This window comes from Rhinatrema bivittatum, chromosome 4 (genome assembly GCF_901001135.1).
Source record: "Rhinatrema bivittatum chromosome 4, aRhiBiv1.1, whole genome shotgun sequence".
Lineage (NCBI taxonomy): Eukaryota > Metazoa > Chordata > Amphibia > Gymnophiona > Rhinatrematidae > Rhinatrema > Rhinatrema bivittatum.
Window position 1 is genome coordinate 461,609,391 of NC_042618.1, and position 26,134 is coordinate 461,635,524.

General features: G+C 47.6%; 1 protein-coding gene across 4 annotated transcripts in view; it reads left to right on the forward strand.

Annotated features, from left to right (window-relative positions):
- Window positions 1-26,134, forward strand: part of E2F7 (E2F transcription factor 7) — a 77,285-nt gene that overhangs the window by 12,692 nt on the left and 38,459 nt on the right. For 3 of the 4 annotated variants that reach the window (XM_029597139.1, XM_029597140.1, XM_029597138.1), the window contains 3 exons: window positions 8,881-9,018; window positions 15,602-15,796; window positions 20,069-20,156. In XM_029597139.1, the coding sequence (XP_029452999.1) occupies window positions 8,881-9,018; window positions 15,602-15,796; window positions 20,069-20,156 (421 nt within the window). The remainder of the gene's footprint in view (window positions 1-8,880; window positions 9,019-15,601; window positions 15,797-20,068; window positions 20,157-26,134) is intronic. The other variant, XM_029597142.1, reaches the window with a different exon arrangement.

Consider the following 26,134-nt stretch of genomic DNA (forward strand, 5'->3'; position numbering starts at 1 on the left):
GACGGCCCAGGGACATTGGACGGATGAAGAGGCCCTCTGCTACATCAGTTGCCTGGAAGCCCAGGCAGTCATGATGGCGTGCTTACAGTTCAGACACAGACTCTGGGGCAAGTGGTCTGCGTGATGTCTGACAACATGATACTGGCCTATGTCAATCGCCAGAGAGGAACCAACAGCCAGCATATTTCGCAAGAGAGGACCCCCTTATGGAATGGGTAGAAGCACATCTACAGATATCTCTGCCTTCCACATCACAGGAAAAGACAACATCAGAACAGACTTTCTAAGCAGGGAGCGTCTGGAACCAGGAGAGTGGGTGTTGTCCGCCAAAGTGTTTAACTGATAGTGGATCGCTGTGGCCTCCCGTCACTTGCTGGCCACATCTCATAATGCGAAGGTTCCTTGATTCTTTAGTCACAGAAGAGGTCCTTGGTCCCTGGGAATTGATGTGCTTGTCCAGATCTGGCTGGAAGGGAAGGTGTATAGCAAGAGCGTATAGCTATTCCATGTTCATTCTATTGTTCTACAGTTGCTCCTTTGAGCTTTATGGTTACTTGCTTAATCCTAATCTGGGTTTCTTGTTTTCTGCTTTGACATTGGTTATACTGAAGGGTTACAGGATAGGCTCTCTCCTCATATAGGATATCCTTTCAGTTTTAGTCTGACTCAACCTGCTGGAAAGGAGGCTCAACCCCACAGTCTGGACTACAGGAATGAAAATTAACAGGTAAGAACTAATTTTCCTATATCTCCAGATTGTCCCAGACGTCCGTGGTATGCAGACATACAGAGACTTCTGGTGGATAACCCCCTATGCCTCCTGCCACACAGGGACCTGTTGCAGCAGGGGCTGGTTCTTCACAAGGATCTATCTCTCTTCTGTCTTAAGGTTTGGCCCATGAGAGGGCTTGCCTGGTGAAATGTGGGGATATTCTGCAGCGATTATTGTCACCTTGCATCACGCTCGGAAGTTCTCAATGTCTCTAGCGTATGTGCAGCTCTGGAGAGTATTTGAGGCCTGGTGCGGTGTTTTCCCTCATGTAATCGAAATCCCACTTATTTTGGAATTTTTGCAGGATGGGTTGAATAAAGGCTTGGCCTTTAACTCCTGAAAGGTGCAGGTAACTGCTCTCTTGTTTCAGGGATGAGGTGAATGGGAACTCCTGTCGGCCCATCCTAACATGGCCCATTTTTCTGAAGGGAGTGAAGCACCTTCAGCCTCCTTTGCGATTGCCGGTCCCCTTGTGGAATATGAATTTAGTGCTGGATTTTGACAGACCCTACTTTTCGACCACTGCACAATCTTTCCTTGCATCTATTGACCTTGAAAACAGTCTTCCTGGTGCCTATATTCTTGGCACTTCGCATCTCCGAACTGCAGGCATTGTGCCGGGAGCTATTCCTCTGGATGAATCCAGGGGCGTTATGGCTATGTGCTGTTCCTTTCTTCTTGCCTAAGGTGGTCTTGGACTTTCATTTGAATCTGTTTCATTACCATCCCTAGATAAGCTCAAGGACGCAGAAGAATATTGCCTCCTGCGTCATTTGGATATCGAGAAACTTCTAGTACAGTATCCAAAAGACAGGCTGCCTGTTTGTCCTTCACGGTGGAAGGAAGCAGGGCAAACCAGCTTCTTGGACTACCATAGCTTGCTGGATTAAGGAGGTGGTCAAGGGCGCCTGTGTTGAGGCTGAAAAGCCATTGCCTTCTCAGTTTAGAGCTCGTTCCACTAGGACTCAGGCGGTGTCATGGGTGGCGGTTAGACTGTTTCCCATCTCTGCTGAGCGGCAGATAGACGGGCTTTATCGCCTAGAGTACAGGCCCGAGAGGCTGCAGCCTTTGCATGGGTGGTATTAACTGGACTGCGGGTAGCCTCCTGCCCCAATTGGGAGTAGCTTTTGAACATCCCATTGGTCCTGAGTCCATCTGGCTACATGCTAGGAAATAGAGAAATTACTTACCTGCTAATTTAGTTTTCCTTAGTGTAGACAGATGGACTCGGTTGCCCAAAGATTGTGCCACGGGTCCTCCCATGGGGGGCTTCGAATCCAAAGGGATTACTGGTAAGTGCTCATCCAGTTCCTAGATTGGGATGCCTATGTTCTTACTGGAGTTCACTGTTTTATGGTTGGTTGAGTATAGTTATGGTTGACCGTTTTTAATATTAGTAAAAAAAAACTTGATTACAAGTATGTCCACAGTGGCTTTTGAAGAGAATACTGGCAGGCTGAGGTCACTGAAGGGGTATATGTACTGTGATGTCAGCTTTGCTCTGTCTCCATCTGCTGGCAGGGGAGCATAACCCATTGGTTCTGAGTCAATCTGTCTACACTAAGGAAAACAAAATTATCAGGTAAGTAATTTTTCCAATAATCCAGGCCAACTAATACCAGAGCCTGGAATACAACACCAACATTTTGAGGCTAAAGAAATCATCTTAAAAGGTGCAGCTTTTAGAAGGAGAATTTAACAGTCTTGACATGTGGAAGCATTAATTAAACCAGGATCAATTACACCCAGGTTCCTTGCTGCATGATGGAGATGCTGTGACCATCGAAGTTAAATGATGTGGGAAAATCAGATGATTACTAAGGATAATTCAGTTTTTAGCAAACACTGTTCAGTAGTAATTTATTATGTGATAATTGGCATCTAACAGAATTTAGACATAAAGAATTGCAAATTTATCAATGAACTCCATAACTGGTAACAGATATTGGTCTGTAATTAGCCAGGTTGGAAGGATTAACATTGTTCAGTCTATCCTGAAAAGTTTATTTCAGGTTTAGAAATCCAACTCCATCTCTCCTGGGACCTATTCTTTTTATTTCCAGGCTGCTTAAAAAACTGGTTTGAAATGACAAACACTTTTGTATCTGTTGGCACTCATGATGTTCTCCTTTTTTCACTTAAGGCAACCTGTAGATAGGGATTCCCTATCTGTGAGGACTCTTGATATCCTGCTTGTCCTCAGAAAGTGTAAATTACTTATCTGTAGAAGATGCTTTCAGAGGGCAGCAGGATAGTCCTTATAAATCCCACCTGTTGCCTCTGGGTTTTGGCTCCTTCTATTAACTAAATTAAAGAACTGAAAGAGGTCCCCACTGGACACATTCAGAAGAGGTTGTAGAAGCTGTGCAGTGAAGCTTCTGAACAGGTGACACCGCCTATCATTGAGGACTTACCTTTTGCTGTCTTCAGAGAATACCTGCTGCATGAACTCTTCTGCCCAATCCATTTTTTAGTGGTTTTTCATTACCAGATTAGTGGCCAAAGGGTCGTTAAACTAATCTATCTTCCTGACTGGCTTGCTTAGAGGATTTTTTTTTTGTTTTGTTTTTCGGTGATCTGCATTCAACCAGCACCCTAGCTAAGTTGCACAGTCCAGCATGCCTCTGGTTTTAACAAATAAGAGCCACTATTGTAATTATGGAGAAGTTTGTATGCTCCCCTACTCTAGCCAAGCTGCAAGAGCTTAGAAAGCTAAGATTTACAGACAAAGTATTATGTTGAAACTATTTTAGGGATCTTTATTTCTCCCAGGACAAGCAGGATGGTAGTCCTCACATGTTTGTGACATCAGGATGGAGCCCAATCACAGAACATTTTTGTCAAAGTTTCTAGAACTTTGACTGGCACACTGAGCATGCCCAGCAGGGGTCCCCCTTCAGTCTCTTTCTTTTTTTTTTTTTTTTTTTTTCCGCGCAGCAGTAGCCTTGCGGATTTCTGGAGCTCTGTGAGAATTTCCTCACGGAAACTTATTTCAAAAATTTTCAAAATTTTGCCCCATCCAGGGGGACCACCAACCTCCGTTGAAGCCTGTAAGTTTACCTCATCCCTTGCGGTGCTTTCTTCGGTGCCTGACGGCCACTGACCATGTGCTGCCCTTATTTTTTCTAAAAAGATGGCGACCGGGTTCCGTAAGTGCCTCGAGTGTCAGAGGACTATGTCCATTACGGAGCCTCACGACGTATGTGTCTTATGCTTGGGGCCCGCTCATGACGTCCAACGGTGCACTAGCTGTGCCCAGATGACGCCAAAAGGCCACGGGGCCTGCTTGGAGAAAATGGAGCACCTTTTTCAGCAAAAGTCATCTGTCTACTCCAGCCAAGCCTACAGAGAGTCGGAAGCCTTCTTCTTCCATGACTCAGTTGCCATTGAAGTCTTGGCGCCATCGAGACACCGGTGACCATCCTTCACCATCTTCTTCATGCTCGAAGGCATCGACATCTTCCTCTTCGGTGCCGGAAAAAGACCGGATCGAACATCAAGAAAAACAAACAGTCACTGCCATCGACATGAGCTTTCTTCCTATGCCTCCACCGAAAATCCATCGACAGAGCCACCGGCCAAGAAGTCCCGGGGAGAAGGGGCCCCATTCCCCTCTGGACCCGGGACACCGATGCGTTCCCCACCGGCACCGGTGCTGGGAGCCGAGATTCCACTGATACATGTGGACCCTCCAGCAACGCCTTCCGAGCCTCCAACCCCCGGTAGCTGTGGTACCAATGCCAGCCTTCCGGGAGGAATTGGACCAGATGGTCCAAGAGGCAGTACTCCAGGCACTTCGGGGATTCCAATCTCCGCCAGCACCGGCTCCCATGCCGACACCTGAGCTGATGCCCACCATGCTGGCTCCGCTTCTCGATCGCCTAGATGCCTTAATCAGTGCATTGCCATCTGTGCCTGCTCATTACGTGCAATCGGCACCTCCAAGACCACCGACACCGATGCCTATTCCATTGTCCTCAGACGAGGAACAAATTTTACCGATACGAGCCGGTTCCAGGACCATCGGGTCTGTTGCCTCCCCGACGTCCATTGAAAGCACCGGTTCCATCGATGCCATCACCAGATCCGGCTGGATTTGGACTCGTACCTCCATCTGAAGAGCCATATGGTGTAGGAGATGCACCATGTGACCCCTGGGATGATGATGATGATTCTTCTGACACTTAGGACTCTGGCGAACTCCTATCAGAGCCTTCACCCCCAGAACGCTGCCACATTTGCAAACTTCATTAAGGAGATGTCCCAAACCATCTCTTTTAAACTGCAAATGGAGGACAATGCCAGGCATAAGATGCTTGAGGCACTACAATTTGTGGATGCTCCTAAGGGAGGTCATGGCAGTTCCAGTACATGAAGTCCTCTTTGATTTATTACAGTGCACCTGGGAACACCCTGGCACAGTTCCACCAGTGAACAGAAAAACTGATGCCACTTATCTGGTCCATTCATCTCCGGAGTTTCAAAAAAGCCAACTTCCCCATCACTCTGTGGTCATTGTCTGCCCTAAAGAAAGCCAAAAGATCTTGACCTCATTCTTCGGCCCCATCAGGTAAAGAACAAAAATCCTTGGACGCCTTAAGACAAAGACTCTTCCACGATTCTATGCTGATGCATGTATAGCGGCTTATCAGCTATACATGACTCAGTATTCAAGAAATCTTTGGAAGAAAGTCCAAGAATTCACTGAAACCTTACCAGATGAATATCAGGAAGGGCTAACCACAATCCGTAAAGGACTCTATGCTGGAAAGCATGAAGTCAGGGCAGCATACAACATCTTTGAAACTGCCTCGAGTATCAGCAGTGGGCATAAGTTCCAGACGCTGGGCATGGCTCATGTCCTCTGACCTATGCCAGGAAGTCCAGGAAAGGTTGGCAGATCTTTCATGTACAGGGGACAATTTATTTGGCAACAAAATTCAAGAAACAGCGCAATTAAAAGATCACCATAACACCTTGCATCAGCTGTGCACTCTCCCCTCGGACTTCCCATCTACCAAGAGGCCTTTTCGGCGAGATCCTAGGAGGATATCCTATAAGCCACGTAGGTATTATCCACCTCCGTCCCGTACTCGACAGCCTAGACTGGTCCAGCATCAGGGTTTTGACTCCTTACTAGAGGGCAGAAATCAACCCCCAACCACTCCAGTAGGAGGCCGCTTGTGCCACTTTGCCAACATACACCCCGTGTATTCGCGAAATGCCTCGCAGTAGTCGCAGCTCACCTATGATAAAACGACATCCACGTCTATCCGTATCTAGAAGATTGGCTCTTCAGAGGTCCATCCCGACAGGAAGTACTCCATTCCCTCCATTTCACCATCAGCCTACTACAATCCCTGGGATTTCTAATAAACTATCCCAAGTCACATCTGTCTCTCATCACGTACCCTCTCGTTCATAGGAGCAGATCTAGACACTATCCAGGCCAGAGCGTTCCTACCAAAGGACCAAACATGCACATTATCAACCTTGGCCAGAGTACTGCAGACTCGCCAAATAACTACAGCTCATCATCTATTAACCTTGTTACATGGCGTCCACAGTTCATGTAACCCCAATGGCTCGACTAGCCATGAGAAAAACACAATGGACTTTAAAGTCCCAGTTATCCCAGTCAAATCAACACATGTCCCACGTTGTCCACATCACCAACCAGCTTCGTCTCTCACTTGCTTGGTGGATACAGGAGTCCAATCTTCAGATGGGACTACCTTTCCAGCCTCCGCAACCTCAAATTACTCTAACAGATGCATCCAGCCTGTGTTGGGGAGCCCATGTCAACAGCCTCCAAACCCAGGGACCCTGGACTGCACAGGAAGCAAAGCATCAGATTCATTTTCTGGAGCTCCAGGCAATTCGATATGCCCTCTTCCCTTTTCAGGATTGCCTCTCCAACAAGGTAATCTTAATTCAAACAGACAACCAGGGAACAATGTGGTACCTCAACAAGCAAGGGGGCACAGGCTCTTACCTGCTATGCCAAGAGGCGGTGCAGATCTGGGCCTGGGCTCTCTCCCATGCTACTGAGAATGACCTACCTAGCAGGCGTGGACAATGTGATGGCAGACAATCTCAGTCGGACCTTTCATCCCCACGAATGGTCCCTAGATCCCACTGTAGTGAACAAAATTTTTCACCAGTGGGGTCACCCACACATAGACCTCTTTGCGTCAATTCACAACCGCAAAGTGGACAACTTCTGCTCTCTTCACCGCAGCCACAACACACTGCCATGAGGTGCATTCGCCCACTCGTGGTCAACGGGTATCCTATATGCCTATCCTCCACTTCCACTCATCAGCAAAACTCTCGTGAAGTTACGGCAAGACAGGGGCACAATGATTCTCATAGCCCCTCACTGGCCGCGTCAGCCTTGGTTTCCCATCCTACCCGACCTCTCAGTCCAGCAACCAATTCTGAGCACAAATCCAACTCTGATAACACAGAACAACGGACTGTTGCGCTATCCGAACCTTCACTCACTGTTTCTGATAGCTTGGATGTTGAAAGGTTAATACTACGATCCCTTAACCTTTCTGACAATGTGTCCCAGGTCCTCGTAGCTTCACGAAAGCCTTCTACTAGAAAATCTTATTGTTCCAAATGGAAAAGATTCTCCTTATGGTGCACGGCAAAAGAAATAGATCCCTTTTCCTGCCCTAAACCACAGTTCCTGGACTATCTCTGGCACCTCCCAGATCTGGCCTACAAACGTCCTCCATCAGAGTACATGTCAGCGCATTTCCGCTTACCACAAAGGTGTAGGAGATGCCCTGATCCCGGCGCTACCCCTTGTAGGGTGCTTTGAGAGGCTTGCTACAACTTAAGCCTCCACTGCGCCCTCCGGTTCCACATGGGACCTTAATGTTGTGCTAACACGGCTCATGCGACTTCCGTTCAAGCCCCTGCGAGCTTCGACATCTCACTTGGAAAGTGATTTTTCTAGTTGCTATAACATCAGCTCGCAGAGTCAGTGAGCTGCAGGCGCTGGTAACATACCCACTGTATACCAAATTTCTTCACGATCGTGTGGTACTCTGCACTCACCCTAAATTCCTACCAAAGGTAATTTCTGATTTCCACTTAAATCAGTCAATAATACTTCCCACCTTCTTTCCAAGACCTCACTCACAACAAGGAGAGCAGGCTCTGCATTCCTTGGACTGTAAGCGTGCGCTTGCCTTCCTATGGGCTGCAGTGCGGTCCAAATAGAAGTCCTCCCAACTGTTTGTCTCCTTCGATATAACCAAATTGGGAGTTTCGGTGGACAAGCAGACCCTGTCCACCTGGCTGGCGGACTGCACTTCCTTCTACCGACAAGCAGGCCTTCCGCTACAGGATCACATAAAAGCGCATTCAGTAAGAGCTATGGCAATGTCAATAGCACACCTCCGTTCTGTACCTCTTGCTGACATCTGCAAAGCTGCCACATGGAGCTCTCTCCATACTTTTTGCAGCTCATTATTGTCTCGACAAGGCTGGCAGGCAGGATTCCATCTTTGGTCAGTCTGTCCTGCGTAATTTGTTTCCAGTCTAATAACACAACTTCCTTCCTGCGACCCACTGTGAAACTCAGGCTGCCCTCCTACCCAAAACCACCCAAGTTGTTGTGCCTGTTGCACATCGTTGGGTGTGTTTTGGTTCATTATATTTGGGCATCCTGTAGCTTGCTATTTACCCACATGTGAGGACTATCATCCTGCTTGTCCTGGGAGAAAGAGTTGCTTACCTGTAACAGGTTTTCTCCCAGGACAGCAGGATGTTAGTCCTCACGAAACCTGCCCGCCACCCCGCAGAGTTGGGTTCGCTTACGTTTTATTTATTTTTTCGCTCGTACGTTTGCTACAAACGAGACTGAAGGGGGACCCCTGCTGGATGCAGGGTTGGTGGAATGCTGGGCATGCTCAGTGTGCCAGTCAAAGTTCTAGAAACTTTGACAAGTGTTCCGTGACAGGGCTCCATCTGATGATGTCACCCACATGTGAGGACTAACATCCTGCTGTTCTGGGAGAACACCTGTTACAGGTAAGCAACTCTGCTTTTTTCCTAATGTACTTGGTTTTGTTTTGTTTTTTTTCCCCTAGCAAAAGTGCGCCGTCTGTATGATATAGCAAATGTTCTGACCAGCCTAGCCCTCATAAAGAAAGTGCATGTAGTAGAGGAAAGGGGACGCAAACCTGCATTCAAGTGGATTGGACCAGTTGACTTTGACGCTCTTGATGGTAAGTTGGTACAGTGAGTCATGTTCAGGTAACTTAGAGGTCATTCTGAAGTGCAGTAAATTTTGGGATGGATTATGGAACTTAATAGTTTAAATTAAGGAATATTTTATACCTGGTGGAATTCAGAACACCTGATCTAGTATTCCATACTGGATGACCCACTATCAGAACACTTTTAAATTTAGACTACATGAGGCATAAATTAACTTTGTTAAAGAATAATGTGCAGAAGACACTGTAAGCTACTTTTGATATAGGCAAAGATTTTGTAAATATGGTAAAACAATGCAAAAAAAAAAATGGTGTAGCTCCTCAATTAGCCAGATACAAAACTGTAATAAGAAAAATGAAAAAAGACATAGCCCTTGCTGTTTGTAATTGCTAAATTTTTAACTTGTGTAATGATCTTAAATTTTTTGCTAATTCTCCCCTTCCCTGGTTTGGGTGTGGAGGGACTTCTGTCAGCTTTTGAAGTTTTATAGGTAGAAAGCTTGTAAGGCTCATTCCTTGTACGTACCTGGATCAGTCCAGACTCCTGGGTTTTGCCTCTCAACCAGCAGATGGAGATAGAGAAGTTTTGACTGACTCTGCCCTATACCCTGAGGTGCCACCTACAGTCTGCCAGTATTTCTCTGTCTCCAGCAGATGGTGAAGGTGCAAAATCCTACAGTCTGTAGCTAGTTCAAAAAAAAAATAGAAATTTGAAGAGTAGTCAGGTATTTGGTTTATAATCCATTAGTGTTTAGTGTTCTCTTTCTTTTAAGAAAAAAATAAATAAATAAATCCGTTCGTTGGAAGCAGACAGGAACAGTTACATTTAGCCTCCTAGGGGGTCGGCAGGTCCTGAGGGGACCATCCCCCCTGGTATCGAGGCTCAGCTGCATAGGGGTTGAGAACCCTGCTTTCCAGCACGGTCCCTATTTGGGGGTGATACCGGGGAGCCTGGATCACTCATCCCAGGGCAGGCAGGACCCATTTTCCTCCCGGAGTGGAAATAAGAGTGCACCTGCGAGTTTAGGCACCTGTTAGCCGCCGCTGCTGCCACCAAAAAAAAAAAAGTTTTCTTTTTCCTCAGCTGCTTTGGATTGCCTCGAGGTGCAGCCTGCCATGCTTCTGGAGAGGCATACGTGCCTTTCGTGCAACGGGCTATGTTCTGCCTGCCTTCCCAGAGGGGGAGGTGTTTTTCGGCTGCGGGGCTCAATGTCGTCCAGGTGCTTGCGGCCTCAGCCGCAGACCCGTTCCCGCTGAGCATGGGAACAGAGGCAATTTTGGTCACATTTCACGCTGCAGTGCGAACCACAGAGGGGAGAGGGATTTCCTCTCCTCTTTCCACGCAGCCTACGGGCTGTCCGGCAAAGAAATTACCTGGGCTGAAGGAAGAGAGCCCCGAGGGGGCATCAGACTCCTCCTCTTATTCTTTCTCATCTGATTTTGTTTTGCTGCTGCATAAGGCCTTTAAGGCCAGGAGAGCAGCTCGGAGGCACTCAGGAGAGGGCCCCAAGGTGCATTCAGCCCAGAGTGCCAGTGGCTCAGGGAGTCAAGGGGTCAAAAGGTCCTGGCCGGGGATCCAAAGGCTAAGAGACCGCTTCAAACCTTATCCCCCTATCCCCGCGAAGATTCATCCTCCAAGGACTCGGAGCAGGGTGATCAGGAGCCTAGCGGGGCGTCTCATCAGGGAAAATATCTGGAGGGAGGACCAGGATCTACCGCCAACTCACGGAGGTCCTCAAATTGTTGAAGGAGATGACCCAAAAGTGGTCCGCCTGTTCCACAGGGATGAGTTGGGCCCATTAATTCCTGCAATACTTGAAGAATTGGGTATTGAGACCTCTCAGGAGGATTCTCGGATGGGTTCTGTGGATCCCGTCATGGTGGGCATGCGGGGTCCAACCAAGTCCTTCCCTTTTCATCTTTCTGTTACAGACTGCTGTTCTGGGAATGGGATACTCCTGAACTGGGCTTGAAGGTCAGTACGGCGATGGACAAGTTGTAGCCCTAGCCAGAAGAGGCCTTGGACCTTCTCCGCGTCCCTAAGGTGGATGCAGTGGTATCGGCAGTCACAAAAAAGACCCCTATCCCTGTGAAGGGGGCAATGGCGCTCAAAGATTTCCAGGATCGAAAGCTGGAGGTGCAACTCAAAAAGATATTTGAGGTGTCGGCACTTGGTGTCCGAGTTGCCATGTGTAGTAGTTTCTCCTTGAAGGCAGGTCTTCACTGGGTCCAGCAACTGCAAAATAGCACTGCCCTGATGGAAGAAGAAGCAGTGCAAGCGGGACGTCTGGAGGCGGCGATTGCTTATAGTGCAGATGCCCTTTATGACCTTTTTGCGTACTTCAGTCAGATCAATGGTTTCAGCGATTTCTGCCCGCAGGCTTCACTGGTTGAAAAATTTGGTCAGCGGGTTTTTCCTCCAAAGGTCAATTGGGCTCTTTGCCCTTTAAGGAAAAGCTACTTTTTGGAAAAGACCTGGAGAACATGATTCAATCCTTGGGTGAGAACAACGTACACTATCTACCAGAGGATAGGCTGAGGGGCTCTTTTCAGTCTCACTCGCGCCTACAGGGAAATCGGAGATTGCGTTCATCCTGGTCTTCTGGATCTTCTTTTCAATAGCCATCAGGAAGACAACAGTCCTGGTCTCAGTCCTTTCAAGGCCAGCGCTTCGGCAGACCAGGAGCTCAGCAGTGCTCTGGTGGAGTTAAGCCCTCCCAATGATGTGAGGGCCGGTCCATTCCTCTGCTCCAGTGGTGGGAGGCAGACTGTCTTGGTTTTATGAGGAATGGGCCACTCTGACGTCCGACCAGTGGGTCCTCAATGTGGTAAAGCACGGTTATGCGTTAGATTTTGCTCGGCGCCTCAGAGATCATTTTCTCATCTCCCCATGCTTGTACATCGAAGCGCTGGGCGGTATGGGACACTTTGCAGCATCTCTTCGAACATGGGGCAATTGTAAAGGTTCCTCTCACGGAAGGACCATTAATCCATTTACTTTGTGGTGCCAAAGGAGGGCACCTTCCGGCCCATTCTCTGTTTAAAGAGTAAACAGATTCCTTCAGATTCCACGGTTTCGCGTGGAAACTCTGAGATCCGTCATTGCATCGGTACGCAAAGGCAAATTCTTGGCGTCTCTAGATCTCACAGAAGCATACCTGCATATCTGCATCCGGTCTGACCACCAGAAATTCCTGAGATTCACCATCCTAGGAGACCACTTTCAGTTTCGTGCCCTGCCATTCGGCCTGGCCACAGCACCCAGAACTTTTACCAAAGTGATGATTGTGGTGGCGGCGCAGCTCCGGAAGGAAGGTTTCTTTGTACACCCATATCTAGATGATTGGCTGATTCGGATGAAGTTGGAGTTGCTTTGCCCCTCGGCGGTTCATCGGGTTCTTCAGCTATTGGAAGCATTCGGATGGATGATAAACTTCACCAAGAGTCACCTGATTCCTTCCCAGTCCTTGGAATTTCTGGAGGCATGGTTCGACACACGACAATGCCGACTTTTTCTGACTGGGACCGCATCGCCAAGCTGCAGGAACAGGTTCTGGATTTGTTGTCCAAGCATCCTCCCAGAGTCTGGTATTATTTGCTGGTTCTTGGATCAATGGCGTCCACCCTAGAGTTAATTCCCTGGGCCTTTGCTCATATAAGACCTCTGCAGTCAGTGTTGCTTTCCCATTGGAGCCTGGTGTTGGAGCAATTTCATCTTTCTCTGCCTCTTAGACTCTGCTTGTTCCAGTCTAGATTGATGGCTCAACCCGAACAACTTGAGCCACGGGGTATCCCTGGAGGTCCCCGATTGGACGGTGTGTCAGGAGAAATCGGTACAGGGCCAGTGGTCAATCACTCGTCTGGAGACCAGAGTGGTGCAATTAGCTCTGCAGGCCCTTCGACCAAGTCTGCAAGGGAAGTTGTCAGGATTCTGTCAGACAATACGACCTCAGTGGCTTATATCAATCGACAAGGAGGAACCAAGAGTCGACTGGTGGCGAGTGAAGCAGAACAGCATTTAGTCAGCATTGCAGCCTCTCACATCACTGGGGTCAACAATGTTAGGCCGACTTTCTCAGTCGCAACCGGCTCAATCCTTGGGAGTGGGAGCTCTCTCCAGAGATGTTCAAGCTCATCTGCGACAGGTGGTCCAGGCCAAGCATGGACCTGATGGCAACGTTTCGCAATGCCAAGGCTCCTCGTTTCTTCAGTCGTCGCCAGGAGCAGAAGGCGTGGTGCCCTGGTTCTCGCCTGACCAAAGAACGTTCTACTGTGTGTTTCCTCCATGGCCTCTGATTGGCAAGGTGCTGAGGCACATAGAATCTCACCGGTCGGAGGTGATTTTAGTAGCTCCGGAATGGCCGAGGCATCCATGGTTTGCGGATCTAGTCAATCTGGTTGTGGAAGGACCCCTCCAGCTGCGAGACCTCTCGAACCTTCTTCATATGGGTCCCGTTTGTTTAGAAGAGGCAGATCGCTTTTGTCTAGTGGCATGGCTTTTGAAAGGTAGTGTCTAAAGAGCAAGGGCTACTCTGACGCAGTTGTGGCTACCCTCTTGCGGTCTAGAAAACTCTCTACTTCTCTGGCCTATGTCAGAGTTTGGGGGATTTTTGAGTCATGAGAGATTGATCAGGGGATGGCTCCTGCTGGTGCCTCGGTTTTGCATAATTTGTTGTTCTTACAGGCTGGCCTCGCAAAGGGACTTTCCTGCAGCTTGTTACGGGTACAAGTGGTGTCTCTCCGTTGCTTCTGCAGTAAGGTTGGCTGCGCATCTGGATGTGGCACATTTTCTCCAAGGAGCAAAACATTTACGTCCGCCGGTCAGGAACCCTTGTCCATCGTGGAGCTTGAACCTGGTTCTCAAGGCTCTCTGTGGGACACCTTTTGAGCCGCTGAAGAGAGCGACGCTAAAAGATCTTACTTAGCCACGAGGAACACACAGTCTTTATTTCCTCAGCTAGTCGGGTGTTGGAGCTTCGGGCGTTATCCTGCAAGGAACCCTTTTTAAGAATTACGGATACGGGAGTTTCTTTACGAACGGTTCCATCCTTTCTCCCAAAAGTTGTTGTCCTTTCATTTGAATCAATCAGTAGAGCTCCCTTCCTTTCCTGATTTGGATCGAGCCGATCCCCAGTCGAGGGACCTGAGGAAGCTGGACATGCTTCGCATTCTATTGCATTATTTGGAGGTTACTAATAGTTTCTGCATGTCAGACCATCTCTTTGTGCCCTCGGTTGTGACCGCTCCACAACACAAAGGCGTTCAGGGCAACTGTTGCTCGCTGGTTGAAGGAGGCTATTGGTTCAACGTATCTGCTTCAAGGCCAGACGCTCCCGATCTGGCTACAAGCACATTCTACCCGTTCGCAGGCAGCATCGTGGGCAGAATGTCAAATTTCGCCATAAGAAATTTGTAGGGCGGGTACGTGGAAGTCTTTGCATTCCTTTGCGAGGCATTACCGGTTGGATGTCCAGGCCCCAGGCATTGGGGGATTTGGTGAAGCTGTCATCCAAGCGGGACTTTCAGGTTCCCACCTTAACTAGAAGAGCTCTGGTACATCCCAGGAGTCTGAAATGATCTGGGTATTAACAGGGAAAAGAAAATTGGTTCTTACCTGCTCATTTTCGTTCCTGTAGTACCACGGATCAGTCTAGAGTCCCGCCCATTTTCAGTATTCGGGTGATGAAGAGTCCGCTCGTTCAGTGCTTAAATTTTTTTTTTCTACAGATTCATTTTCCAAATATTTATACACGCTTACGGGTTCTGTTTGTCTTAAGGTTCGTGAACAGATTTACTGCGGTTACAGGTTTCTCTTCCCCGGTTCTTGCGGGGCCGTTAGTTTTTATCTTGTTCTGCTTTGATACAGTTAAATACTGACACTAGGTGGCATCTCCGGGTATAGGGCAGAGTCTGTCTAAACTTCTGTCTCCATCTGCTGGTGGGGAAGCAAAACCCAGGAGTCTGGATTGATCTGTGGTACTACAGGAACAAAAATTAGCAGGTAAAAAACAATTTTCTTTTTAATCTTATCAGCCAGATGTTCCCAAGATACTCCTTTTTATCACCTACATTCTCATGGTGCTTGCTAATTTCTCCTTGCCCTGAGAATACCTTAGGGCAGAGGTAGCCAACGCTGGTCCTTGAGAGCCTCAAACAGGCCAGGTTTTCAGGATATTTACAATGAATATGTATATGAGAGATTTGCATGCACTGCCTTCATTGTATACAAATCTATCTCATGCATATTCATTTTGGATATCCTGAAAACCTGACCTGTTTTTTGGCTCTTGAGGACCAGAGTTGGCCACCCCTACTGTAGGGGGTCTTATTAGTTTTTAATGCCAAGTAGATTTTGCTAAAAGTTCAGCTAGATAATACTTTGCTTGCTGAGGGAAAGTAATTGGTAACCCATAGTTCAAATGTTCTATAAATGATGGTCATTCATAGCTCGTGGAGAAATATTGTATCTTTGATAAATAAGTAAACTTCTCATGCGGGAACAGTAGGACTAGTTGCACAAACATATCATGAACATGCAGGCTTCTCAGACTGCAGCTACTCTAGTATTTCTGACCAAATTTGCAATTTGTAGAAGAGAAGAGGGCAGACACCCCAGCATCTGCTGCTTTGCTGGATTTCAGACAGGAAGCGGCTACCCAACTTTCTATTGCCATGACTGGGAAACAGAGACTCACACGACATGCCTCGTTTGGCATTGCTCCATCTTCTGAAGGGGTCAAGCGGAAAGTCAACTCTGAGCCAAACAGCCCCCAGAGAGAGAGGAAAGGTAACTGCCAGCAGGAGTTTCCTCCTTCATCTGTCATATGGCTTGTGAGTTCTAGGTTCTTATGGTTTGTGACCCTTATGCTAAATCACACTGGTTTTGGTGTCTTATTGAAAGAATATGACTTGTTAGGAAAGCAAAAAAGCTAAGTGTATGTAAGAGCATGAACTTTCAGATACAGCATTAACCAAAAAAAATTATACTAGTCACTTAACTCATGTTGAGATCAACGGATGTGGGGAGCAGAAGTTAGTCTGTTCCATATACTAGTAATGATGATACTCTGTAAGCATAAATACACTTTTTTCTCCTAGAACAAGCAGGATGTTAGTCCTCATGTGTGGGTGACATCATCTGATGGAGCCCAGCATGCCACTATCCATGCAGGGTCTCTCTTCAGTCCTTTCTTTTCCGTGGAGCTATCATCCCACAGAGGTGGAGCTCGAGTTTTTTTTGTTTTTTTTTCCCCTCTCGGGGAAACCTTAAGTGAGTCTTTCGCTTTTTTTTTTTTTTTCCTTCCTGCGCTGGGTCTCTCTCTGGTTCCCACTTCTTTCTCGGTCGGTGAATATTTTTTCGCGCTTCTCCCGTATCTGCTAGTTGACCCTTTTTGCAGTCCCCAGTGAGTCTCATGTTGGCCTCAGTCCAGGGGCACAGATGAAGCCTATGTCCCTGACGGATCCCCATGAAGTGTGCATCCTCTGCCTGGGAGCATCGCACGATGTTCGGGGCTGCGAATTGTGCGCTCAGATAACCCCAAAAGGCCGTCGGGCCAGGTTAGACAAGATGGACAAGGTTTTTGGTTTGAGACAATCCGAACCCACCACTTCGGCATCAATGTCATAGACGCCTAAGGACCAAAGGGAACTGTTCGTCCTTGATCCCTTGATGACCACTCCTCCCCCGAGGCTTGCGGGGGAAACAGGCTCCAGGGATCGCCCATTCTCTCTCTTCCAAGTCGCGGACTTCAGGATCGTCTTCCTCGTCCTTGATGCTGGGGAAGGACTGGGCCGAGCACCGTGGGAGGTCTCAGAAGCACAGTAATCTGTCCCATTCTGCACGCGGGGCTGGGCTCAAGCTGGCTATGGCGCTTGTCACCTTGCCCCCGAAGTGGCCACGGCAAGAGGAGGCACCATTCTCCCTCAATGAAGGTGGCCCGGGGCCTTTCACACCGGTTTCAGTGTCAGATATCAATCCTCCTCGGGGCTCCAAGGAGGAGTTAGTCTCTTCCCTCCCCTCTCAGCCTGCCTTTTCATCACAGGCTTTTGAGGCGGAGTTGGAGCCTGGTGGTGGAAAGTGCTTTGCTCGATAGGGAGGCAGTACTCCTGCCATCTCGGCCGGCGCCTTGCCCGACACCAGTACCGTCACCACCCTTGAGACCGTCTGAGTAGATGCCGCCTAAGGGTACCAGGCCTGGAGCAGTTGTTTGGTCTTGATATCCTCCTCTATGTCCTCCCGACCCAGTTACTGCCGGCACCCCATGATTTCTCGGTGGGCCATCTGGGCACCGAAGTGCAAAGTGTCTGAGCTTGTCTTCGTGGGGGATTCCTCAGAGGAAGAGGGCCCGTCGATGCCCTCTGCTCCACGGGGTCCCCTTGTCCCCATCCGGTGCTGCTGGGACCAGGGCCCGGGCTTTCGGGTCCCTCTATGCCCCTGTGTTCATCGATACTTACTTCTGCCTAGGGATATGCCCAGTGCTCCTCAGCCCCCATCTCCAGGTGGCCAAGATGAGCCTGAGGGCCCATACAATCCCTGGGGGAAGGACACCTCTAATGCTTCGGCGAATTCCGATGATCTTCCATCATATCCTTCCCCCTCAAAGGAGCACTGCCGTTCTCTGCCAGAAGAATTGAACTTCGCAGGGTTCATCTGGGCGATGGCTGAAGCCATTCCCGTTCAACTTATGACAGAGGAAGATGCCCGCCATAAGATGCTGGAGATCTTCCAGTTCATGGATGCCCTGAAGGAGATTATAGCGGTGCCTGTTCATGAGATCTTCAGGGAGCTGCTGCTTCGGCTCTGGGAGCACCCCCTCTCTGTAGCCTAGTGAACCAGAAGACCTGATTGGATGTACCTTGTACAGCAGACAGTGGAGTTTGAGAAGCACCAACTCCCCCACCAATCGGTGGTAGTTGAATCTGCACTAAAGAAGGCAAAAAGGTTAAAAACCCATGCCTCAGCTTCTCCTGGTAAGGACAGCAGAGCATTGGGATACTATGGGTAGGAGAGTGTTTCGAGGCTCCATGTTGGTGGCCCGAATCACCTCCTACCTTTTTGTATATGACCCAATATACCTGTCATCTCTGGAAACAAGTCCAGGAAGTTGCGGATGGCCTGGCACAGCAGCCTCAGGAGGCCTTTATGGCACTTGTCCAGCAGGACCTAGAGTGTGGGAAGCACGAGGTATGTGCTACCTAAGACATCTTTGAGATGGTGGGTCCAGTTGTAGCAGCTGGCATTTTGGCATGGCGTTTTGCCTGGCTGCTTGCCTTCATCCAGAGGTGCAAGACGGCTAACTGACTTGCCTTGCATAGGCAATAACAGTTTGACAACAAGTTCAAGGAGGCGGTCGCCCAGCTGAAAGATCACCATGAGACCCTCCAGCATTTATCGGCTGGTGCTTCAGCTTCATTGGTGTCTTCTAAGAGGTCCTCCTGGCCAGGGTCACGGAGACTCTTATATAGACCAAAGAAGTACTACTCTTTTGCCCCTTCCTCTCAGCCACAGCAGACCAGCGCTGGGGCAGATCTCTGCAACAGTGTGGCCCTAGGCCTCAGCCAGCACTTCAGGCTAGCCCTGCTGCAGGGTTTTGATTGGATGTGAGAAAGCATAAGCTAGTTGCCTCTTCCGGTACAGAGGACCCACTGGTTGGGGCAGGCTTCATTTCTCTGCAGATCGGTGGCTGTCCATGACTTCGGATCAGTGGGTCTTGTCCATCAACCGTCACAGCTACAGGCTGAATCTCATGACTGTTCCACCAGATTCTCCCCCGTGCCCACAATGGGGTCCCGTCTCTCATCCAGAAGGGCTCCTCCAAGAGGAGCTCTCAGCCCTTTTAATGGCCAGGGCAGTGGAACCTGTCCCTCAGGAGCAGCAGGGACAGTGGCTTTATTCCTGTTTATTTTCTAATTCCAAAAAAAAAAAACAGGACGCATCTGTCCCATCCTCAACCTGCGAGCCTTGAATAGATTTCTCAAGAGAGAAAGGTTCAAGATGATGGTATCCTTGAGCACCTTGATTCCCCTCTTACAAAGAGGAGACTGTCTTTGCTCTCTCAACCTCAAAGACGCATATACAGACATAGAGACCTCCTGTGACTGGGTAGGATATCTCCGCTTTGTGGTGAGCTGTCAACATTTTCAATACCGCATGCTCCCATTCAGCCTGGCCTCTATGCCCCGGTCTTCACGAAATGTTTGGCTGTGATAGGTGCCTATCTGCGCCAGCTGGGAATCCAAGTCTTTCCATATCTGAACGACTAGCTGATCAAGAGTGGCACTCAAGCAGGGATGTTGCGGGCTCTATGCTGGACTATTCAAGTGTTTTCTAATCAAGTACCCAAAATCCAATCTCTGTCCATTGTCACGGCTGGATTTCATAGGAACCATGTTGAACACTTGTTCATGTACTACTCCCTCAATAGGCCCTAGGTTCTAAAATCGCCATGTTTGCAATCTCTCTCTCCATACCCATTCCCTCTTGCATAATGCTGCTGCTTCTACAGGATGAACAGGCCTACAGCATAGTTTCTCCTACCTCCTCCCACAACTTATTTTAGTTATGAGTAGCCATACTGAGAAGCAACAGATATTACAAATTAAGGGGGTAGGGAGATGTCAGATGGGGCAGTTGCTGAGAGGGGGAACCCATAAGGCTCTGATTAGAGTAATGGTTCAAGGTACTTTTCATCCACCCATGGTCAATAGGCTGTTTGGATAGTGGCATCTGCAATAAGCTGCCTCCTGTTTTGCAACCAACCTGTCACTTGACAATTTTCAATTCTCTGTCATTGGCAAGTTGGCAACCAGGAATTCCATGCTTTGCATACAGTGTGTCTTTCAGTATATGCAAGAGTGAATTTATGGTACCAGATAGTATTAAAGGGAAAGTCCACTGAAATTTAATATTTAGAAAGCTTAATGTAAGTGGTTATAGGTATTCCAGGGGTAGGGCTGCTTTTGAGGTTCTATACTGGGTTAGGAATTGCCCTCTACTACTGTCTTATTAAAGACCATGAATATTATTTGTATATTTCTAATGAAATATTTTTCTTTTCAGCATTTATTGTGGAAATGGAGAAATACTCTGTGAAGATGGCACATCTTGCAGCTGTTTGCAGGGAGAAAACGGAAGAAAATGCCACCAAGTAAGCTGGGTCATTAAACTTATGGCTTGAGTGCATGCCTTTTTTTGTAAGTCATCAACATTGCAGCCTTCCCTTGTTAAAATTGTTTGTGTTTATTTTAGATGTTTTTATATACCATCGTTATAAATAAAGCTCACAACGGTCTACAAATTTAACATTCATATTATAAATTGACAAATGGTTACTGTTTAAGGGCTAGTGTTCATAGACACATGTTCAAATTCATATTAACTAGAGATCTAAGACATAAAGCAAGTAGTACGGAAATTTAATCTGATAGTTTTCACATGATAGTTCGTTGTATTGAGATTCTTACAGTATCTTAATACATCAGTTAATATCTCTTCTCCTTCTTGTTAATGTAGTTCTCTGCATTCTGCTGTTTTTTAAGTTAGGTATTAAGCATTTTTGAATAGCCATGTTTTTGGTTCACGTTTTAAATATATTTCCCTGTATTTACCCAGCTCAGTCCAGACTCCTGGGTTTTACCTCCCTTCCAGCAGATGGAGACAGAGAAAGTTTCAAAGGCACTGCCTCTTAACCCGGTGTGCCACCTGCATCACTTCAGTATTTCTCTGTCTCCAGCAGGTGGAGGTGGTGCAAAACCTGTGTTCTGTACCTGGGTATAGAGTAGGATAGTTTAAAAAAAAAAAGTTTTATATTGGCATCTTCCCTCTCAGGTCCTAGTGGGACCCCAAACTGCTTGAGTGGAAACGCTGGGGGTGACAGCTACTGGTCCAGCTCCCCCCCCTTTCAGTAAGGATCTAGAGAAGTCTCTCACCCTTCTGCAGGGAAGTATCCATTTGTTTGCTTGTTCATAAAGTTTAGACTAATTAAAAAAAACAGAAGGGGTTTGTGCTTGCTTCTGTGCTAGTGCTCACAGTTATCTTTCTAGTCTCTGGCAGCGGCCAAAGATAAGGAACTTGAGCCGGTTGCTTGGCTTCCAATACCTTGGAGATTTTGTTTATTCAGGTGCTGCTGCGTGGTCCATTTTTGTGCCAAGCCATGCCGCGAGGGAGGCAATGTGATTCATGTGGGGAGTGCTCTGCACAGTTCCCCAAGGCCAGCTGATATTCCTGCTGTCTCTTCTGAGGGGAGGGCTCATCATGGGCAGATGTGCTGGCATTCCTGAAGCAGCTCGGACCTGACAGGCTGCCAGCTGCTCCGGGAGAAGAGGCCAGCTCATTCCTGCTGAGAGCGGGAACGGCGGCCATTTTAAAATCCTCTTGCATAGTTGAGGAGAGAGCAACAGGGGGAGGGGATCTCCCGCCAGCACTGTCACTGGCCGATTTGAGCCCAGGTGAGTCCCGGGAGGGCCTAGAGGGACAGTTTCCATGAGGATTCTTGTCCCTTGGAGGGGGATTTAGGGGCTCCTGCTCATTTTTCTCCAGAATTTGTCCTTTTGTTGCTTTTCTGGCTAGCAAAGGTAAAAGGAAATGCTTTCCTGGTTGCAGGCCTTTGGAGGGGCCACCCAAAAAGGTACCTAGGTGCTCGGACGCTGGTGGCCTCGAGGGGCCGAAAGGTCCAGTGGTTTGGGACACTACAGAGGATTTTTCTTTGGATGAGTCTGATCAGGGAGCACCCTCCAAGGGTCTTCCTGGGGTGTCTTGTCCTAGTGCTGCTCAGGATCTGGAGGAGGACGCTGAGGAGATCCCTTCCATGGAAGGGGACAATCCTAAGGTTTTTCGCCTGTTTCACAGAGAAGAGCTGGGCCCTATGATTCCGCACGTGTTGGAGGAGTTGGGAATAACAGTCCCACAGGAGGAGCCGGATCAGGACATTGTGGACCCGGCGGGCTTAAGAGGCCAGGTGAGAACTTTTTCCTTTCCATGGAATGGTTAAACAACTGATCGTCAGGGAGTGGGGATACTCCTGAGACAGGTCTTAAAGTTAGTAGGGCTATGGACAAGCTTTATCCCTTGCCTGAAGAAACTTTGGAGCTCCTGAGGGTGCCGAAGGTGGAGGCTTCTATGTTGGCTATGAAGGATTTTCAGGATAGGAAGCTTGAAGTGCACCTCAAGATTTTTGAGGTTTCTGCTCTTGGCATCCAGGTATGCGTGTGTAGCAGTTTTATGCTTCGGGCGAGCTTGCGTTGGGTGCAGTGGTTAGTTAGACTTCTTTCATCCCAGGAATCTGAGCGAGCAGAGCGCTTAGAAGCAACAGTGGCTTATAGGGCCGACACTTTATATGATCTTATTCGGACCTCTTCTAGAACAATGATGTCTGTGGTCTCGACCAGGAAGCTCTTTCCGCTGCGCAACTGGTCAGCGGATGTTTTGTTGAAGGCTCAACTGGTGCACTCCCGTTCAAGGGTAAGCTCATTTTTGGGGAAGACTTGGAACAGCTGATAAAAATTCTCGGAGATCATAAAGTGCACAGGCTCCCGAAGGACAATCCCAAAGGATATTTCCGGTTCACTCTTGTTTTTTTTTTGTAATTAAACATTTTATTTGGATAACAGTAAATAGACAAGCCAGAATTATGTCATTCACTCTTGTTTTTGAGACCAATGGTGTTTCTGTCCTGCGCCTGGAGCTCTTCTCCGATGGAGGAGGTCACAGTCTTGGCCTCAGTCCTTTCGTGGCCACAGAGCAAACCAGGATGGCTCCGGCCAAGGGCCTAGTGGTGCCAAATCCTCGCAATGAGTGAAGCCAGCCAACTCTTCGGTCTCGGCCATCGGGGATCGGTTGACTCTTTTTTTTTTTTTTTTTTTTTTTTTTTTTTTTAAACACGAAGAGTGAGTCAAAATCTCATCTGCCTGGTGGGTTCTAAGCGTGAGGTTATGCATTAGAATTTGCTCGACCATTAAGTAACCTATTTGTGGTATCCCCCTGTGCTTTGCCAGTTAAGAAAGTCATCGTTCAGCAGACCATCCAGAGTCTGAGAGTGTTAGGGGCCATCGTTCCCATTCCCCAAGAGGAATGGGGGACAGGAAGGTATTTAATTTACTTCGTGGTTCTGAATTTAAAGAAGGTCAACGTGGCTCCCAAAGTCCCCCATTTCAGGATGGAGTCTCTCAGGTCTGTCATACCTGTGGTGCGGAGTGGGGAATTCTTGGCTTCTCTGGACCTAACGGAAGCATATCTACACATTGGGATCCGCTGAGATTATCAGAGGTATCTCAGATTCATGATCCTCAGTACAGGGACAATGGTCAGCAGAAGAAACATCTTGATCGATCAATCGCCTAGAGACCAGGGCGGTGCAGTTGGCTCTCTAGAGACCTCTCCCTCTTCTATGTAACCAGGCAGTCGGGGTCCTGTCAGACAGTGCGACAACGGTGGCCTGCATCAACCGTCAGGGAGGAGCCAGGAGTCGGCTGGTGGCTTTGGAACCAGAGAGGCTGATGGCCTGGATGGAGCAGCATCTGGCACTGATAGCGTTGTCGCACATTACGAGGTCTGAGAATGTGCAAGTGCATTTCTTAGTCTGCAGCAATTGGATCCCAGGGAGTGGGAGCTATCTGTCAATGCCATGTACCTTCTCTCTCACAGATGGGGCATGCCTCATATGGATCTGATGGCAACGCAGAGGACTACCAAGGCTCCACACTTTAGTCACAGAAGAGAGCACAGAGCGGAAGGGGTCTATGCCCTTGTGCTTCCGTAGCCTAACGCCGTTCTGCTCTACGTGTTTCCTCCATGGCCTCTGGTGGGCAAGCTTTTCAGGATAGAGGGCCACCCATGAAAGGTAATCCTTGGTTTGCAGATCTGGTCCATCTAGTGGTGGACAAGCCCCTGAAACGGTCATCTGCCAAATCTTCTACGACAGGGCCCTAATATTTTTCGATCAAGCGGATTGCTTTTGTCTAGAGGCTTGGCCTTTGAAAGGAGGCGATTGAGAGAGAGAGAGACTATCTGGAGGAGGTTATTTCTACTTTGAGGGCTCATAAAACCACTACTGTCTGGAGAGTTTTTTTGAATCTTGGTGTATGGAACAAGGACTTGATCCTGGCCGAGTATCCGTTGCAGAGATTTTGACTTTTTTTTAGAGGTTTGGCGAAAGGTTTGTCCTTCAGTTTGCTAAGGGTGCACATGTCAGCCTTTGGCTGCTTGCAGGGCAAGACTCATGGTTCAACTCTGGCAGCACATATGAATGTGGTATGTTTCCTTCGAGGAGCGACACTCTTGTGCCCCCCTATTTGTTAGGTGTGTCCTTCCTGGAGTCTTACCTCTGAGGACCAAGTTATGTGTGAAGCACAGTTTGAGCCTCTTAAGAGGGCCACCATAAAATATTTGACTTTGAAGGTGATTTTTCTGGTTGCGATTTGTTCAGCCAGAACTTCAAGGGCTGTCATGCAGGGAACCCTTTTTGTGAAGATTTCAGATTCCAGGATCTCTGAGGATGGTTCCATCTTTTCTGCCGAAGGTAGTTTCAGCATTCTGTATAGTCAGTCTATGGAACTCCTGGCCTTTACACACCTAGCATTTAATGCGCCTCATGCGAAGGAATTGACATCTGAATGTCAGAAGAGTTTCAGGGTGACGGACCACCTTTTTATACTACGTTGTGGTGTGAAAAAGGGTCAAAAAGCATCAAAGGCCACGATAGTGTGTTTGAAATTGGTTCCGCGTATATCTCTTGGTTGCTTAGTCGTGGTTTAAGGGCGCATTCTATGCGTTTGTAGGCGGCATCTTGGGCTGAATGCCAGTTACTTTCGCTGCAAGAGATTTGCAGGGTAGCATACTTGGAAGTCTTTGAATACTTTTGCAAGGCACTACAGAATGGACATCCAGGCTCTGGATGTCGACGTCTTTTTGGTAAAAATGTTCTGTGAGCAGGACTCTCACCATCCCACCCCATTTAGGGAAGCTTTGGTACATCCCAGGAGTTTGGACTGATCTGGGTACATACAGGGAAAGGAAAATTTGGTTCTTACCTGCTAAGTTTTGTTCCTGTAGTACCACAGATCAGTCCGGACGCCTGCCCACTGGGGGTTCAGGAGTCTCTGGCGAGTCCACTTGATCTGATTTTCTTATTTGCAAATTTGTTCTGAAGATTAGCACAAGTTTCTCAATAATCCCTTTTTTTTTTTTTTTTAAGGAAGTTCTAATTTTGAATTTTCATTGGCCTCTGCTCGTTCTGGGAGATATAGTAGAGTTGATTGGTTACAAGTTTTTTTTATTATATATTTTCTGCTTGGGTACTGATAAATACTGAAGTGATGCAGGTGTCACACCAGGTTAAGAGGCAGTGCCTTCAAAACTTTCTCTGTGTCCATCTGCTGGAAGGGAGGAAAATCCAGGAGTCTGGACGGATCTGTTGTGGTACAGGAATGAAAATTAGCAGATAAGAACCAATTTTCCTTTTTCTCTGGTATCAGGTGTAACTTCTCAGGTAGGGAATTCCAAAGCTTTGGTCCCGCTATGGAAAACACATGGTCTCTTACTTGTGTACTTTGTATTGTAGGAATAATCAATAGACCTTTATTTTGAGATCTTAGTGTTCACTGAGGTGTGTATGGTTGTAATGTCACACCTATCAGACTCTTGGTACTGGAGTGAATGATTTTGAATATTAATGTTAATACTTTATAATATATTTGGGATTGTATTGGCAGCCAGTGCTATTTTGTAATAATTGTAATGGTTTTAAGAGACATGCGGGAAGACTGAATAATAGGGAATTACAGCAATCTAGGTTTGAGAGAAGTAGTTTACAATACAGTACAGAAGTCTTTGAAAGCTGTTAAAGGTTTCAGCCAATGTGTAATATATGTAACTTGGCATAGCCTGCATTGATTGGTGGGTTGTTTTTTTTTTATATGTGCTTTTTCATTGTCAGGTTTTCATCTAACTCCATACCTAAATCTGTACTTGATCAGAGGGAGTAATTTGAAAATTACCCAGGTCAAAAGTCAGAGATTTAACTATAGAAGAATTTCTGCATAACCAAATGATTTCTGTCTCTTTGAGGTGTAATAGTAGTTGGTGTTATATGTAGAACTCTGTTTGGTCTGTAATAAAAAAAAAAAAAAA